This window comes from Scyliorhinus torazame, chromosome 5 (assembly GCF_047496885.1).
Source record: "Scyliorhinus torazame isolate Kashiwa2021f chromosome 5, sScyTor2.1, whole genome shotgun sequence".
In the NCBI taxonomy this organism is placed as follows: Eukaryota; Metazoa; Chordata; class Chondrichthyes; order Carcharhiniformes; family Scyliorhinidae; genus Scyliorhinus; species Scyliorhinus torazame.
The window spans coordinates 167,164,944-167,180,522 of NC_092711.1; the positions used below are offsets into that span (position 1 = coordinate 167,164,944).

Below are 15,579 nucleotides of genomic sequence, written 5' to 3' on the forward strand. Positions count from 1 at the left end.
GAGTTCATAATGGGGAAGAAGGAAATGGCAGAGTCACTAAACAATGTGTGTCAGGGCAGCATGGTGGCGCAGTGGTAGCACTGCAGCCTCACGGCGCCGAGGTCCCAGGTTCGATCCCGGCTCTGGGTCACTGTCCATGTGGAGTTTGCACATTCTCCCCGTGTTTGCGTGGGTTTCACCCCCACAACCCAAAAGATGTGCAAGGTAGGTGGATTGAAGACGCTAAATTGCCCCTTTATTGAAAAAATATGAATTGGGAACACTACATTTTTTTAAAAACCAAAACAATGTGTGTCTGACTTCACGGAGGAAGATACAGAAATTGTCCCAAAAACACGAGAGAACCAAGGGACCAGTGAGCACGAGGAACTGAAAGTTATTAGTAATAGTGAAAAAGCAGCACTGGAGAAATTAATGTGGTTGAAAGTTAATAAATCCCCAAAAGCTGCTGCTCTACATCCCAGAGTGTTGAAAGAGGTGGCTGTAGAGATAGTGGATACGTTGGTGATCATCTTTCAAAATTCTCTAGATTCTGGAATGGTTCCTGCAGATTGGAAGGTGGTAAATGTAACCCCAATATTTAAGGAGGGAGAGAGAAAACGGGGAACCACAGACCCATTAGCCTGACATCAGTAGGAGGGAAAATGCTACAATCTATTATATAGGACGTGATAACATACAAATTAGGAGCAGGAGTAGGCCGCTCGGCCCCTCGAGCCTGCTCCACCATGCAATACGTTCAAGCTGATCTGATTGTAACTTCAACTCCACATTTCCGCCGACCCCCAATAACCTTTCACCCCCTTGCTTATCAAGAATCTTTCCAGCTCTGCCTTCAAAATATTCACAGACTCTGCTTCCACTGCCCTTTGTGGAAGAGAGTTCCAAAGACTCACGACCCTCTGAGAGAAAAAATTCTCCTCTGCCTTAAATGTGTAAGTACTTACTTTTAAAGTGACTCCAATTTCTAGATTCTCCCACAATCTTTGATCTTTTTACGAGCAGTTCCCTTTGGATTATCTGACCTATCTTTGACCTCTTTGTGCTTCTCATTTGGAGTCAACTTCTCCAAGATGTCTGCATTTTCTTGTTGGCTGTTCACAATCGGTGTGCTCTCGACTTATTTGTTCAGTGTTGCACTCTCATTGTCAGCCTCTGTACAGTCCAGCTTAGAACTGTCAGTCTCGCCGTTATCCTGCACACATTGTATGCCACCCGTGATCACTTCGTCACTAGTTGCAAATAAAGTTTTTTGTCGTTTTTTATTGAGATAAACATTTTATTTTTAATGTGATTCTTTGGCCCCAATATTTCCAAGATGGCGTCCAATGGACATCCATCAGAGAACAGGATTGACTCAACAGGTTCATTGTTGAAGGAGCCACTCTGGCTACACATCCAGCAGAAACCTGTTGTACACAATGTTCTGAGTGACATCAATAAGTCCCTTTTTGTCAACCCAACTACAATTATTGTTTCCTCGTATATGTAGAGATTAACCATATCAATTATTATATCAACCATATCTTATTACAAAATTCAGACCACGAGAAGTTTATTAACTGTCCCATGTCCGTAGAGAATCTTTCACAATCAGTGGGACTTTCAGACTCATTGTTGGAAGGAAGCAGCTCAAATGCCAATTAGGTCATCTTCAGGTTCTGGGTCATTCAATGGCGAGCTGCCAAAGTAGGAAATAAACAAAGCTTTTGGGATTCCAAAGAGATTGGTGAAAGATCTTTCAAAAATTGTGTTTCCAGTAAAACAGTTTATCTGCATCAATTTCCTCATTCATATAATCCATTTTGCAATAAAGTTCTAGCTTATTTTGGTCTTTACCACAGTTACTATGGAAAACAGAAGCTCCCATATGCTCAGTTAAATCCCTTCCTTCACCTTCACCATACACTGTGGTGGCCAAATGTTTGCACAATTGCTCCAATCTACTGCACAAATGCTGCATGTCCAAATGGGACTCATCCAGTTGATCAACCAGTTGCAAATAAAGTTGATAGGCCTTCATAGTCTTTCTCTTCTGGCTCATCATCTGTTTCATCACTGTCCTCATCGGATGACTGCGGCATCATATCTCGTAGCCAGTTACAATAATCCTTTGTCTTCACGCTGTTTGGAACGTACAGTCGCTCAACGAGGTTCAGGGCTTTGCACACTTTCACTCCCAATATGGACTCTCACTTTGTGTCCACAATGGCGAATTGCACAATGTGACTTTGATTGTGCACCCATGCTTCTCGGTCACATACCCCGAGCATTTCAATCGCATTCTTCACATAGCCAATCAGCCGTTTCAGTCGAACAAAAACTGTTGGTTGAACTCTCAGGTGGTTCAAATCGGAGAGGCTGAGGAGATTGGCACTCCTTCCCGCGACGAGCTTGCAGTTGATTAATGTGGCATTCAGCATCACTGGAATTGTCCATTTGTCTTCAATGACATCAGCATCACCATCTGTCAGGTTACTGTTATCCGATGCTGCACCGGTATGCAATTCCATCAATTTATTGGTTCCATCTATCTTTAGTGGAATTGTATTTATTTTGTCAATCGTGTTACTAATGCAAGAAACATTTACCCTGAATACATCTTCCAAATCTAAGTCATTTTTTACAATACTGGTTTTATCCTCTTTATTTGTGTATTTGGTTAAATTCACTGCTGTTTCATGCTGCAAACTGCGGACGATCAACGAGGCGAAGGCTACAACATCTGCCTGCGCACCCTTTTCCAACCCCAGCTGGTCCAATACCCCCAATATTGCCACTCGAGGGCTCAGGTTCAGTTTCACGTGCACCACTTTAGAGAACCTCTTTCCAGTAATCCTCCATCTTTGGACAGGACCAAAACATATGAACGTGATTCGCAACCCCCCCGTCGCCCCCCCCCCCCCCCCCCCGTCCCCCGCGCAACATTGTCTGTGTGGAGTTCGTACAGTCTTCCCGTGGCTGCGTGGGTTTCCTCCGGGTGGTGCTGTTTCCACCCACAGTCGCAAGATGTGCAGGTTAACTGGATTGGCCATTCTCAATTGTCCCTAGATGGGGTTACGGGGATAGGCTGGGGTATTGTGACTAGATACGGTGCTCTTTCAGAGGGTCGGTGCAGACTCGATGGGCCAAATGGCCTCCTGCACTGTAGGGATTGCTGATGTCAGGCTAACAGGCCTGTATGAATAGTGGGGTGCCATCTGCTACCTTCAATCTGCAGGAACCATTCCAGAATTCAATAGAATTGTGGAAGATGATCACCAATGTATCCACAATCTCTATAGCAACCTCTTCCAACACTGGGATGTAAAATATCAGGTCCTGGGAACTTGTCAACCTTCAGCCCATTAATTTCTCCAATACAGCCTCTCGTACTATTACTAATTTCCATCAGTTCCTCATTCTCCCGATTCCCTTGGATCTCTAATTCCGAGAGATTTCTTGTATCTTCCTCAGTGAAGACAAACACAAAGTAATCATTTAGATTCTCTGCAATTTCTCTATTCCGCATTATAAACTCTCCTGCTTCTCCCTGTAATGGACCAACGTTTGTCTTAGCCAAATATTTCCTTTTTACGTACCTATAGAAGCTTTTACAGTCCACACAAAACCACCACTGTTTGGTGGTCTATAAACAACTCTTACCAATGTTTGCTGCCCTCTGCTGTTTCTTAGCTCCACCTAAACAGTTTCCACATTTTGTATTCCTGATCTGAGATCCTCTCTTATGTACTGACGTCATCCTTGTTATCGGCACAGCACCACCTCCTTTCCCTTTTTGCTGCAGTATTAGCAAATGTAACGATCTTACCTGCGGTCCCGTCATCCAAGTCATTGATATAAATTATAAATGATGTGGAGATGCCGGCGTTGGACTGGGGTGAGCACAGTAAGAAGTCTTACAACACCAGGTTAAAGTCCAACAGGTTTGTTTCAATGTCACTAGCTTTCGGAGCGCTGCTCCTTCCTCAGGTGAATGCAGAGGTATGTTCCAGAAACTATATAGACAGATTCAAAGATGCCAGACAATGCTTGGAATGCGAGCATTAGCAGGTGATTAAATCTTTACAGAACCAGAGATGGGGTAACCCCAGGTTAAAGAGGTGTGAATTGTGTCAAACCAGGACAGTTGGTAGGATTTCGCAGGCCAGGTGGTGGGGGATGAATGTAATTCGGCATGAATCCCAGGTCCCGGTTGAGGCCGCACTCATGTATGCGGAACTTGGCTATAAGCTTCTGCTCGGCGATTCTGCGTTGTCGCGCAGAATTATAAAGGTTGAGGTCCCAGCACCGATCCCTGTGACACGCCACTTGTTAAATCTTGCCAACCAGAAAATGACCTATTTATGCCTACTCTCGGTTTTCTGGTAGCTCGCCAATCATTCGCTGTGAAAGACAGTTCCGGGTTAAAGCCTGCAGATTGGGAAAAGAAAAGAACGGAAACCTCTGGAATGAATAATCACTTTGGACTGGTTCTGAGACAATTAAGTTTCGACTTCCGGGGTAGAGTAGAGAATAATTGTGGAGTGGGATTTTAGATTGTGTAAAAGGGAAAAGTTATATTTTATACTTTAATGTGTAGGTTTCCTTCAAAAATAGTGTTTAGTTAAAGTTGTTTCTATTTTGTTTGTTGCAGCGAAAATCATAAAGAAGTCTTGTCATGTGATCCTTTAATTTTTTGACTGGGAATTTAATTTTTTTATATTAGTTACTGATCTTTACAGAGATCCTAATCCACAAGTTTTGACTTCCCTTTTGAGCCTTTGGAACCTTTCTGTCTCTCTATTGCTCACATCAGTGACAGCCAGGCAAAGGAGCTGAGGACTGAATTTAGCTGGGGCCTGCGCTCCAGTTGGGAAATTGCCACGGGCGTGACACTAATAAAGAGACAGGAAGGTGCTGGAGAACGGACTGGAAAATGGATCCCCAACCAATCAGGATTCGGCGGTGGGGTAACTGCGGCTGATGGGGACGTGACCACCAGGTTCAGTGCCCCCAGTGTCCAATGTGGGGAGTCACGGGAGCAGGGTACAGGGGAGCTGAAGAGAAACATTTGGGTCTAGAACAGTGTGAACATGTTTTTATTCTGGTTATTCTTTTACTCTGGTTGTCTTTGATCCTCAAGTCATTTTTTGATTTACTTTTTAACCCATGTTCTGTTTCATTAATAAACGTGTTTCATTAAAAATATTTGTTGTTTTTTTTGGTGTTTTTCTGATTAAATTCATTCACTTTAGGGAAAGTGGTGAGAGGGGTTGGCAGGCTCTTCAACAGCGAGTGAGCCCCTCTAAGGTAATTAGCAAAGGAGCCAGAGGGGTGGAGACCTTTTCTTTTGACACACAATGTTTAAAAATGAGATTCAGGGATTAACTAATTGACCCAGGCTCTTTGAAGAAGTAACAAGGAATGTCAATAAAGGGAAACCTGGAGATGTGGTTTATCTAGATTTCCAGAAGGTATTTTCCAAGAGACCACATCAAAGGTTATTGCACAAAATAGGAACTCATGGTGTGGGGGCAACATATCAGCAGGGATAGAGGATTGGTTAGCTCACAGGAAGCAGAGAGTGGGTATAAATGGTCATGTTTGGGTTGGTAAGATGTGACAAGTGGCGTGTCACAAGGATCAGTGCTGGGCCCTCAACTATTTACAATCTATATTAATGAGTTGGGTGATGGGATTGAATGTATGGCGGCTAACCTTTCTGATGACACAAAGATAGTTCGGAAAGTAATTTGTGAAGTGGACATAAGGAGTCTGCAAAGGACGTTAAGTGAATGGACAAAACTTGACAGATGAAGGATAACGTGAAAAAATGTGAATTGTCCACTTTGGCAGGAAGGATTAAATAAAACAATATTATTTAAATGGTGCGACATTGCAGAACGATGAGATACAGAAGGATCTGGGTGTCCGTGTACAGGAATCACAATAAGTTAGTTTGCAGGCACAGCAAGTGGCTCGATCGAGTCCTTGAACAGTTTAATCAGGCTTTATCGAGTGAGTTGAAATCACTTGGGAAGCACAATGGAATTTCTCCCAGTATTATTTCTCCCAAGTCCATTATTGGCCCAATCGAATTTTTTAATAAAAATATATACACATGTTCATGGGATGTGGGAGTTGCTGGCTAGACCCAGCATTTATTGACCATCTAGTTGCCTTAGAGAAGGTCGTAGTGAGCTGCCTTCTTGAACCACTGCAGTCCATGTGGTGTTGGTACATTCACTGTGCTATTAGTGACTGAAGGAACAGCAATATATTTACAGATCAGGATGGTGTGTGGCTTGGAGAGGAACATCCAGGTGGTGTTGTTCCCGTGTGTCTGCTGTCCTGTATTATAGTCATGGGTTTGGGAGGTACTGCCTGAGGAACCTCGGTGAGTTCCTGCTGTGCATCTTGTCGATGGTACACACACTGCTGCTACTGTGCCTTGGTGGTGGAGGGAGTGAATGTTTGTGGGCTGGGTGCCAGTGAAACAAGCTGCATTGTCTTGGAAGGTGCCGACCTTATTTAATTTTGGAGATGCACTCAGCCAGGTAACTGGAGAGTGATCCATCACACTCCTGAACTCGAGATAATGGGCAGGCTTTCAGGAATGAGGAGGTGAGCGACTCGCAGCAGGATTCCCAGCCTCTGACCCACTCTTGTAGCCACAGTATTTTATGGCTAGTCCAGTTCAGTTTCTGGTCAATGGTAACCCCCAAGATGTCGATAGTGGGGTATTTAGCAATGGTAATGCCATTGAATGTCATGGGGAGGTGGTTCGATTCTCTCATGAGGGAGGTGGTCATTGCCTGGCATTTGTGTGGCTCAAAGATACTTGCAGGACTGCAGAGCTCAGATGTGATCCATTGGTTGTTGGATTGTTTAGCTCTGTCTGTTGATTGCTGCTTTTGATGTTTGGCATGCAAATAGTCCGGTTTTATTCATAATATCACTCCTGCCTCGCAGTGCCAGGAACCCGGATTCAATTCCAGCCTTGGGTGACTGTCTGTGTGGAGTTTGCACATTCTCCCCGTGTTTGCATGGGTTTCCTCCATCGCTCTGGAGTCCTCCCACAGTCCAAAGATATACAGGTTAAGTGGGATTATGGGGATATGGCGGGGGAATAGACAGGTAGCTGCTCTTGGTAGGGTCCGTGCAGACTCAATGGGCCGAATGGTCCCCTTCTGTACTGTAGAATTCCATTCTATGGAATAAACATCCTTGCAGATTCTTACAGCTTTGTGCTGGGCCATTTCAGAGTCAACCACATTGCTGTGGATCTGGAGTCACATGTAGTCCAGACCAGGTAAGGAGGCAGATTTCTTTCCCTGACGGGCATTAGTAAACCAGATGGGTTTTTTCTACCAATAATAGACAAGATCATTAGACTTTTAGTTTGCGTTTTTAATATATGTATTTTATTCCAACCACAATCAATTATACAAATAAACAACAATCAAATACCATTGGCTTTCAAACAGTTTGTCATTTTCCCCCTTTTCCTCCCTAAACTACCCCAACATCCCTTTCCCAACTGACCCCCCCCCCCCCCCCCCACGGCAACAAACAGATCCTCAAATAGAGACAGAAAGACCCTCCGTCTTACGTAGAACCCTCTTCACCCTCGGAGAACGTAGTCTTCTCCAAATCCCTCAACCATGCCGATACCTTCGGTGGGGCAACCGACCTCCAACCCAGTGAGATTTTCCGCAGGGCAATCAGAGTGGTGAAGACCCGCTTCCCCTCCAGCAGCTCTGGCTGATCCGAAACACCAGAAAGCCCCACCAAAGAGCACGGCGTCATCGTCACCCCCACACTTCCGGCAGGGTCTCGGAAATCAATGGCCAGAATCCCCCAACTTCGGGCACACCCAAAACATGTGAGCATGATTGACAGGCCCCCTCCTGTACCACACCTCAGGGAAGAACCCACCCATACGAGCTCGAGTCATAACATGCAAAAAACGTAACATTTACAAAACTTGTAGAGACACGTCGAGACAGAACAGATCCCACCGTCACTCCTCCCCCAACCCATGCTCCTTGACCAAGTCATCCGCTTCGTCTGTCCTTTGACCTTGTGAAAGTCACCCAGAGTTTGTCCGGATACAACACCCCGAACCAGACCTTGGTCGAAAGAGCACCGCCTGGGCCCTGTTACAACCCGCCTGCCATTTGGCCAGGTCGGCCCCAGTGTCCTGGTAGATCCGGATCAGATTCCCCTCCCAGCTACAGTCTCACGTCGACTTCACCCACCTCAGAATCCTCTCCTCCTGGAACTTGTGCATCAGGCCGATCACTGCCCAAGGCGGCTCCCCAGCTCTCGGTCTCCGTTGTAATGATCGGGGGGCCCGATCCACCTCCGGGACCTTATCAAAGAACCCCTCCTCAACCAGCTTCGTGAACATTTTCAATACATTACCCGTGGCACTCGTTCCCTCCACTCCTTCCTCAGACCTACAATTTGTGGATTCTGTCGCCTGGACTGATTCTCCTGGTCGTCCACCTTCGCCCTAAGCCCCTTGCAGGCCTCTCCCAGCATCACCATCAACACGATCTGATCACTGGGATCCAACACCGTCCTTTCCACCTCTTGGATCATTGCACCTTGTGACTGCAGGCGTTCCACCACCCGCTCCAATGTCCCACAAAGAGGGGCTACTGTTTCCTCAATCCTCTTGCATCTCTTTCCGATGCTGCCGAAACACCCTCCAACTCCGCCATACTCTCAGTTGCTGCACCACACAGATCCTGCATCTCAAGCCAAGGCTATACTCGACTTCTGCCAGGTGTTGTAACCTGCTGATATTCCACTTTGGAGGAGAAACCAACTCCCTCCACTTATTCTGCACTTTTTACAAACAAAGTGCCCATTAACCGGGCAGAAAGGGCCAGGAATCCAAGCTTCCAAGCAGAAGTCACCTTGTGTTCGGCCAATTAACTCATGGCCTCCACTGGTGTCGTTCCAGGACATTTTTGTCATTTCATCTCACCAATCCCTTATTTTCTCTTTTGTTCTGTCTCATCCTCCCCCCTTTCTCACCAGCATCAAACCCATCACATTTCTCCCTCTCTTTAGTTCTGAGGTAGAGTTACATTGGACGTGGAATATTACCTGTTTCTCTCTCACAGATGCTGCCAGACCTGCTGCGTTTTTCCAGTTCTTTCTGTATTTATTTTAGATCTACCTGTAATGGGGGAAAAAAACTATTTACTATTCAGGATAAAATAAATGTCCTACATCAGCTTTCTTGGATCATTTCAGTGGAAATGTGCTCTCCCAGGCTCAAAGAGCATCAGCCCACTGGAGGCAAAGTCGTGAGACCGGCCGGTCCAGCAGAAAGAAACTCTCCGACCCTCCCCCTTCACCAAGTGTCAGAATGAACATGGTTCAGTCCTGGATGTGATTAACAGCAGCAATAACAGCAGAATCCAACCCCTGTCATCACTTGTGAACTCGCTGGTGTCTCAGCAGAAGTGTTGACCAAGTGAATCCCTTCCCACACACTGTGCAGATGAATGGCCTCTCCCCAGTGTGAACTCGCTGGTGTGCTTGCAGATTGGGTAACTGAGTGAATCTCTTCCCACAGTCAGAGCAGGTGAACGGCCTCTCCCCAGTGTGAATTCGCTGGTGTGCCTGCAGGTGGGATAACCGGGTGAATCCTGTCCCACAGTCAGAGCAGGTGAACGGCCTCTCCCCAGTGTGAATTTGCTGGTGTGTCTGTAGGTGGGATAACCGAGTGAATCCCTTCCCACAATCAGAGCAGGTGAACGGCCTCTTCCCAGTGTGAATTCGCTCGTGTCTCCGCAGGTTGCTTATTTGAGTGAATCCCTTTCTACACTGAGAGCAGGTGAACGGCCTCTCTCCGGTGTGCAGGATCTGGTGTATCAGCAGATGGGATGAGTTTCGAAACCTCTTTGTGCAGTGAGAGCAGCTGAACGGTCTCTCCCTGGTGTGAATGCACTGATGGTTCATCAGTTTGTGAGACCTTTTGAAGCTGCTCCCACAGTCAGAGCATTTAAAGGGTCTCTCATTGCTGTGAGTGACAGTGTGGCCCAGCAGATTGGATACCTGAGTAAATCCCTTCCCACATTCACTGTGGGTGAATGGTCTCTCCTCAGTGTGAACTTGTTGGTGTGTATGCAGTTCGGATGAAGTACTGAACCCCTTCCTACACGTGGAGCAGGTGAATGGCTTCTCCCCGACATGGACTGGCTGGTGCTTCTTCAGGTTGGATAACGTAATGAATCCCTTCCCACACTGAGAGCAGGTGAACGGCCTCTCCCCAGTGTGAATGCGTTGATGAGTTTCCAGTATAGATGGGAATCTGAATCTCTTCCCACAGTCCCCACATTTCCATGGTTTCTCCATGGTGCTGGTGTCCTTGTGTCTCTCCAGGTTGGACAGTCAATTGAAGGCTCACACAGAACTCATGTACGGTCTCTCCGTGCTGTTTATTTTCAGTTTGTGTAACTGGTTAAAGCTCTTTCCAGTCAGTGCTCTGGAACACTCTCATTCAGGTCTGTGTGTCTCGGTGATTTTCCAGTCACACTGATGGTTAAAACCATCTGAAGCAGGAAGAACAGACAAACCTTTTTCCTTCTCGATTCAAAGGCTGATATTCAAGTCCCCGTGAATTGAGTGAATCTGTCAAATCGGGACGTGAGGTTTGGTTTGAGATTTCTGTCTGTAATTCTTCCTCTTCTGATATCCTGTAAAAGGAGTTTACAAAGTACATCATTGTCAGTACAGGATCGGAATTCAGAACAGACTTTTCTAGTTTCTAAGGAATATTCTTTTCTCTCATTCTCCAAAAGCTGTAAATCTCCGTCCCACACACTCTCCCTCCATTCTCACTCTGCTCCCAATTCTCCTGAAGGTGCTGATTCAGGCTGATTGACAGATCCATGCTCACTGCTTACAATCGTGGACAGAGAGCCCTGGAAATCTTCATGCAGACTGCCAGCCTAACGGAAATATGTAACAGGACGAAAATTGTGTTTAATGTATAGGATTGTATCAGTTGGTTCAGATACAGGAGGTAGTGATTGATCATGATCTGGAACTTTCTGCCTATGAAGGTTCTCAAGCAGAGATGATCAATACTTTCTGACTGAATTGGATGGACGCTGCAGGGTTACTTTTGTCAATATTAAAGCTTATTATTCCTGTAACCAAAGGCTATCCTTCTCACTATTTACCACCCCTCCAATTGTCGCACAATCCGTGCACTCACCGAGAGGCCTGGGCCAACCTTTCCAGAGTCTGCACCCTCCCTGGATTCACTTCCTTTTCCTTCAGAGACAGAGTCCTTCCGGTCCTCCAACTGCTCCCATTGGTCAACACCTCAGCAGAAAGGTCAGAGGCTGGGTTCTCTCTGCACATGCGCAGCTTCCCATCGCTCCCAGGGACATGCGCAGTCCGGGCAACCCGCTCGGTGAATAGAGTGGTTCCGTTACCGCGGTGGATTCTGGGTCCGATGGCCGCCATTGCCCATCCGGACTCCAGTCTCCAAACTCCTTGCACAGGGATGAAAGAGGGGGGGGGGGGGGGGGTCACACTTGTAGGGGTAAGAGCAAAATTGAATTCAGGAGAAACTTATTTCCAGAGAGTAGTGAGAATGTGGAACTCACTACCACAGTGAGTGGTGGAGGTGAATAACATCGATACATTGAAGAGGAAGCTGGATGAACACATGAGGGAGAAATAAACAGACGGACACACTGATAGAGTCAGATGGGAAAGCATGGGAGGAGGATGAAGTGAAGTAGAAATACTGGCAGAGATTGGTTGGGCTGAAAGGCCTGTTTCTGTGCTGTATATTCAATGTAATTTAGCCTGGTATTGCCTTTAACTCTGACATAGTCCATTCTGGATTAAAGAGAAAATGTTTCACTCACAGAACATTTCAGATCATTGTTTCCACTATTGTCCAATCAATGCCTTTGCCAGTCCGGTACCTGAGTGAGCTGCTGAGGCAATAAATTCAACCACAAACATCAAATGGGATTTCTTCCAATATATCTTTGAAGAGCAGATCTTTTTTCAAGTGGACTGAATTGGTTATATTTTCTCGGTCACAGTCCTTTCCGACAACAATTATTATTTATCAGCCAGTCTTATTCAAATTATGGAGTCTGTTTTATACAGTAAGACGTCTCACAACACCAGGTTAAAGTCCAACAGGTTTATTTGAAATCAAAAGGTTTTGGAGCACTGCTCCTTCATCAGGTGAAGTGAGACCTGATGAAGGAGCAGTCCTCTGAATGTTTGTGATTCAAATAAACCTATTGACTTTATCCTGGTGTTGTGAGACTTCTTACTATGCCTCCTCACCCCCCCCCCAGTCCAACGCCGGCATCTCCACATCATTTTTTACACAGGACAAAGCATCTGCTTGCTCAGTGCCCCATCCATCACCTGAAACAGTGACTCCCTTGACCTCCAGAGCACAATGGCGGCAGTGTGTGTACCATCTGCAAGATAGTTCACGGTAGCACAGTGGTGGGGCAACTCGGTAGCACAGTGGTTGGGACAGCACAGTTGCTTCACAGCTCCAGGGTCCCAGGTTGAATTCCTGGCTAGGGTCAGTGTCTGTGCAGAGTCTGCACATTCTCCCCAGGTCTGCATGGATTTCCTCTGGGTGCTCCGGTTTCCTCCCACAGTCCAAAGATGTGCAGTTTAGGTGGATTGGCCAAGATAAATCGCCCTTAGTGTCCAAAAAGGTTTGGTGGGGTTACTGGGTTAAGGGGATAGGGTGGAGGCGTGGTCTTAAGAGGGGTGCTCTTTCCAAGGGCCGGTGCAGACTCGATGGGCTGAATGGCCTCCTTCTGCACTGTAAATTCTATGATTTATGAACTCAACAGAGCTCCTTCGACATCAACTTCTAAACCCATAACCTTGACTGTCATGAAGGACAAGGACAGCAAACACATGGGAATAGCACCACCTGAAATCACCTCAGTGCGACTTGCAATAATCTGCTTCAGGGTCTGTGAATATAAAAAATCCTTCATGTCAATATCTGTGTGCACACAAACCTCTTTAGTTCAGAGCTGGAGGAGGAATTTAATCTGCCCTCTGGAAATGCCTTCAGATACCTTCAGGTCCGCGCCTTTCTGAAAAAACAGGTGGTGGCATTTCCGTTGCTACCCCCACGTAGGATAAAGGATAGGGTGGTCTCTGGCACCTGGGTAGGAGAGGGGAAGGTGTTGGACATCTACCAAGAACTACAGGAGGCGGAGGAAGCCCCAGTGGTGGAGCTTAAGGGCAAGTGGGAGGAGAAGCTAGGCGGGAGCTGGATGCAGGCCTGTGGGCGGAAGCCCTAATAGGGTCAATTCCTCTTCATCATGTGCCAGGCTTAGCTTAATTCAGTTTAAGGTGGTCCATCAGGCACACATGACGGCAGCAAGAATTAGCAAGTTCTTTGGGGTTAAGGATAGATGTGCGGGAAGCCCAGCGAACCATATCCATATGTTCTGGGCATGTCCGGTTCTCAGGGATTCGCTAAGGCAATGTCCAAGATCCTAAACACGCAGGTGGTGCCGAGTCCAGAGATAGCGATCCTTGGTGTGTCAGACGATCCGGGAGTTCAGGAAGCGAAAGAGGCCGAGGTTTTGGCCTTTGCCTCCCTGATAGCCCGGAGACGGATCATTTTAATGTGGAGGGACTCGAAACCCCCGAGTATGGAGACCTGATTTGGTGACATGGCTGGGTTTCTCAGTCTTGAGAAAATAAAGTTTGCCTTGAGAGGGACCATGACGGGGTTCTCTCGGAGATGGGCATGACTTGCCAATTTTTATACTCAATGCCCCAACCAATGAAGACAAGCATGCCGTATGCCTTCTTAGCTCCTTATCCACCTGCGTTGCCACTTTCAGTGATACGTTTATTGTAATTTCCCAATCTACCACAGTCAACTTGCCCCTCAGACCATGACAGTTTCCTTCTGCGAGAAACATCCAGATAAATTAGACAAAAGAACCCTGTAACTACCACAGCCCATCTTCATGGCAACGTGGCTGCTTTGGGAACTAAATATCTTCCAACGTGCAAACACCTTTTCATTCGGTGCTCCTCATAAAACTTGGAATCAGGTAATCGCAACTAGCCTCAAAAATGGTCAGCCCACCGGAGGCAGAGGTGTTAGACCGGCCAGTCCAGCAGAAAGAAACCCTCCAATCATCACCATTCACCAGATGTCAGAATGAACAAAATGCAGTCCTGGATGTAAGTGAGAGCAGAAACAATAACAACGAAGCCAACATCTGTAATTCATTGTGAACTTGTTGGAGTCACAATAGGTGTGATGAATCACAAACCCCTCCCCACATTGAGAGCAGATGAATGGTCTCTCCCCAGAATTAACTCGCTAGTGTATCCATAGTTGGGACGGTTCATTGAATGTCTCCCCTGCTCAGAGCAGGTGAATGGCCTCTTCCAGGTGTGAACTCGCTAGTGTTCCTGCAGGGTGGATATCTGAATCCCTTCTCTCACTAAGAGCACGTTAACATCTTCGCCCCAGTGTGAACTCGGTGGTGGTTCCGCAGGGTGGATAACCAAGTGAATTTCTTCTCACACTGAGAGCAGGTGAACGGTCTCTCCCTAGTGTGAACTCGCTGGTGTGTCCGCAGGCTCGATGAAGTAGTGAATCCCTTCTCACACTGAGAGCAGGTAAACGGCCTCTCCCCAGTGTGAACCCGCTGATGCCTGCGCAGGTTCGATGAATCAGTGAATCCCTTCTCACACTGAGAGCAGGTGAACGGCCTCTCCCCAGGTGTGAACATACTGGTGTATCCGCAGGTTGGATAACTGAGTGAATCCCTTCTCACACACAGAGCAGGTGAATGGCCTCTCCCCAGTGTGAATGCGTCGATGAGCTTCCAGCTGAGATGGAGCCCTGAATCCCTTCCCACAGTCCCCACATTTCCACAGTTTCTCCATGTTTGAGGTCTCTTTGTGTTTCTCCAGGTTTGACAATCAGTTGAAGCCTCGTCCACACACAGAACACGTGTAGGGTCTCTCCCCGCTGTAAATGATGCAATGTCTTTTCAGGCTGTGTAACTGGTTAAAGCTCTTTCCATAGTCAATACTCTGGAACACTCTCACTCAGGTGTGTGTGTCTCGGTGCTTTTCCAGTCACACTGATGGTTGAAATCTTTGAAGCCGAAAGAACAGACAAACATTTCTCCTTCTCGATTCAAAGTCCGGTGATATTCAGTTCCAAGGAATTGAGAGACTCAGTCAGATTGAGAGATGACGTTTCAGATTTCTGTCTGTAATTCCTCCTCTTCTAATATCCTGGAAAAACAATTTCCAAAAGACATCACTGTCAGCACTGGATAGAAATTCAGAACAGACAATTCTAGTTTCTAGAGAACATTCTTTTTTCACTTATTCCCCAAATGCTGTAAATCTCCGTCCCACACACTCTCCCTCCATTCTTACTCTGCTGTATCTAGTATTCACCCTCCCAATTCTCCTAAAGGTGCTGATTCAGGCTGATTGACATATCCCTGCTCACTGCTTCCTGTCCTGGTCACAGAGACCGTAACAAATAGGATCTGCAGTTGGCCATTTGGCCCATCGAGC

The 15,579-nt window shown here is 46.6% G+C and overlaps 1 protein-coding gene across 1 annotated transcript in view; it reads right to left on the bottom strand.

The window, feature by feature from the left end:
• Window positions 1-15,579, bottom strand: part of LOC140420523 (uncharacterized) — a 106,311-nt gene that overhangs the window by 51,088 nt on the left and 39,644 nt on the right. The window contains exons 2-3 of the mRNA XM_072504525.1: window positions 9,557-9,867; window positions 5,701-5,704 (exon numbers count right to left, since the gene is read on the bottom strand). Coding sequence (XP_072360626.1) covers window positions 5,701-5,704; window positions 9,557-9,867 — 315 coding nt within the window. The remainder of the gene's footprint in view (window positions 1-5,700; window positions 5,705-9,556; window positions 9,868-15,579) is intronic.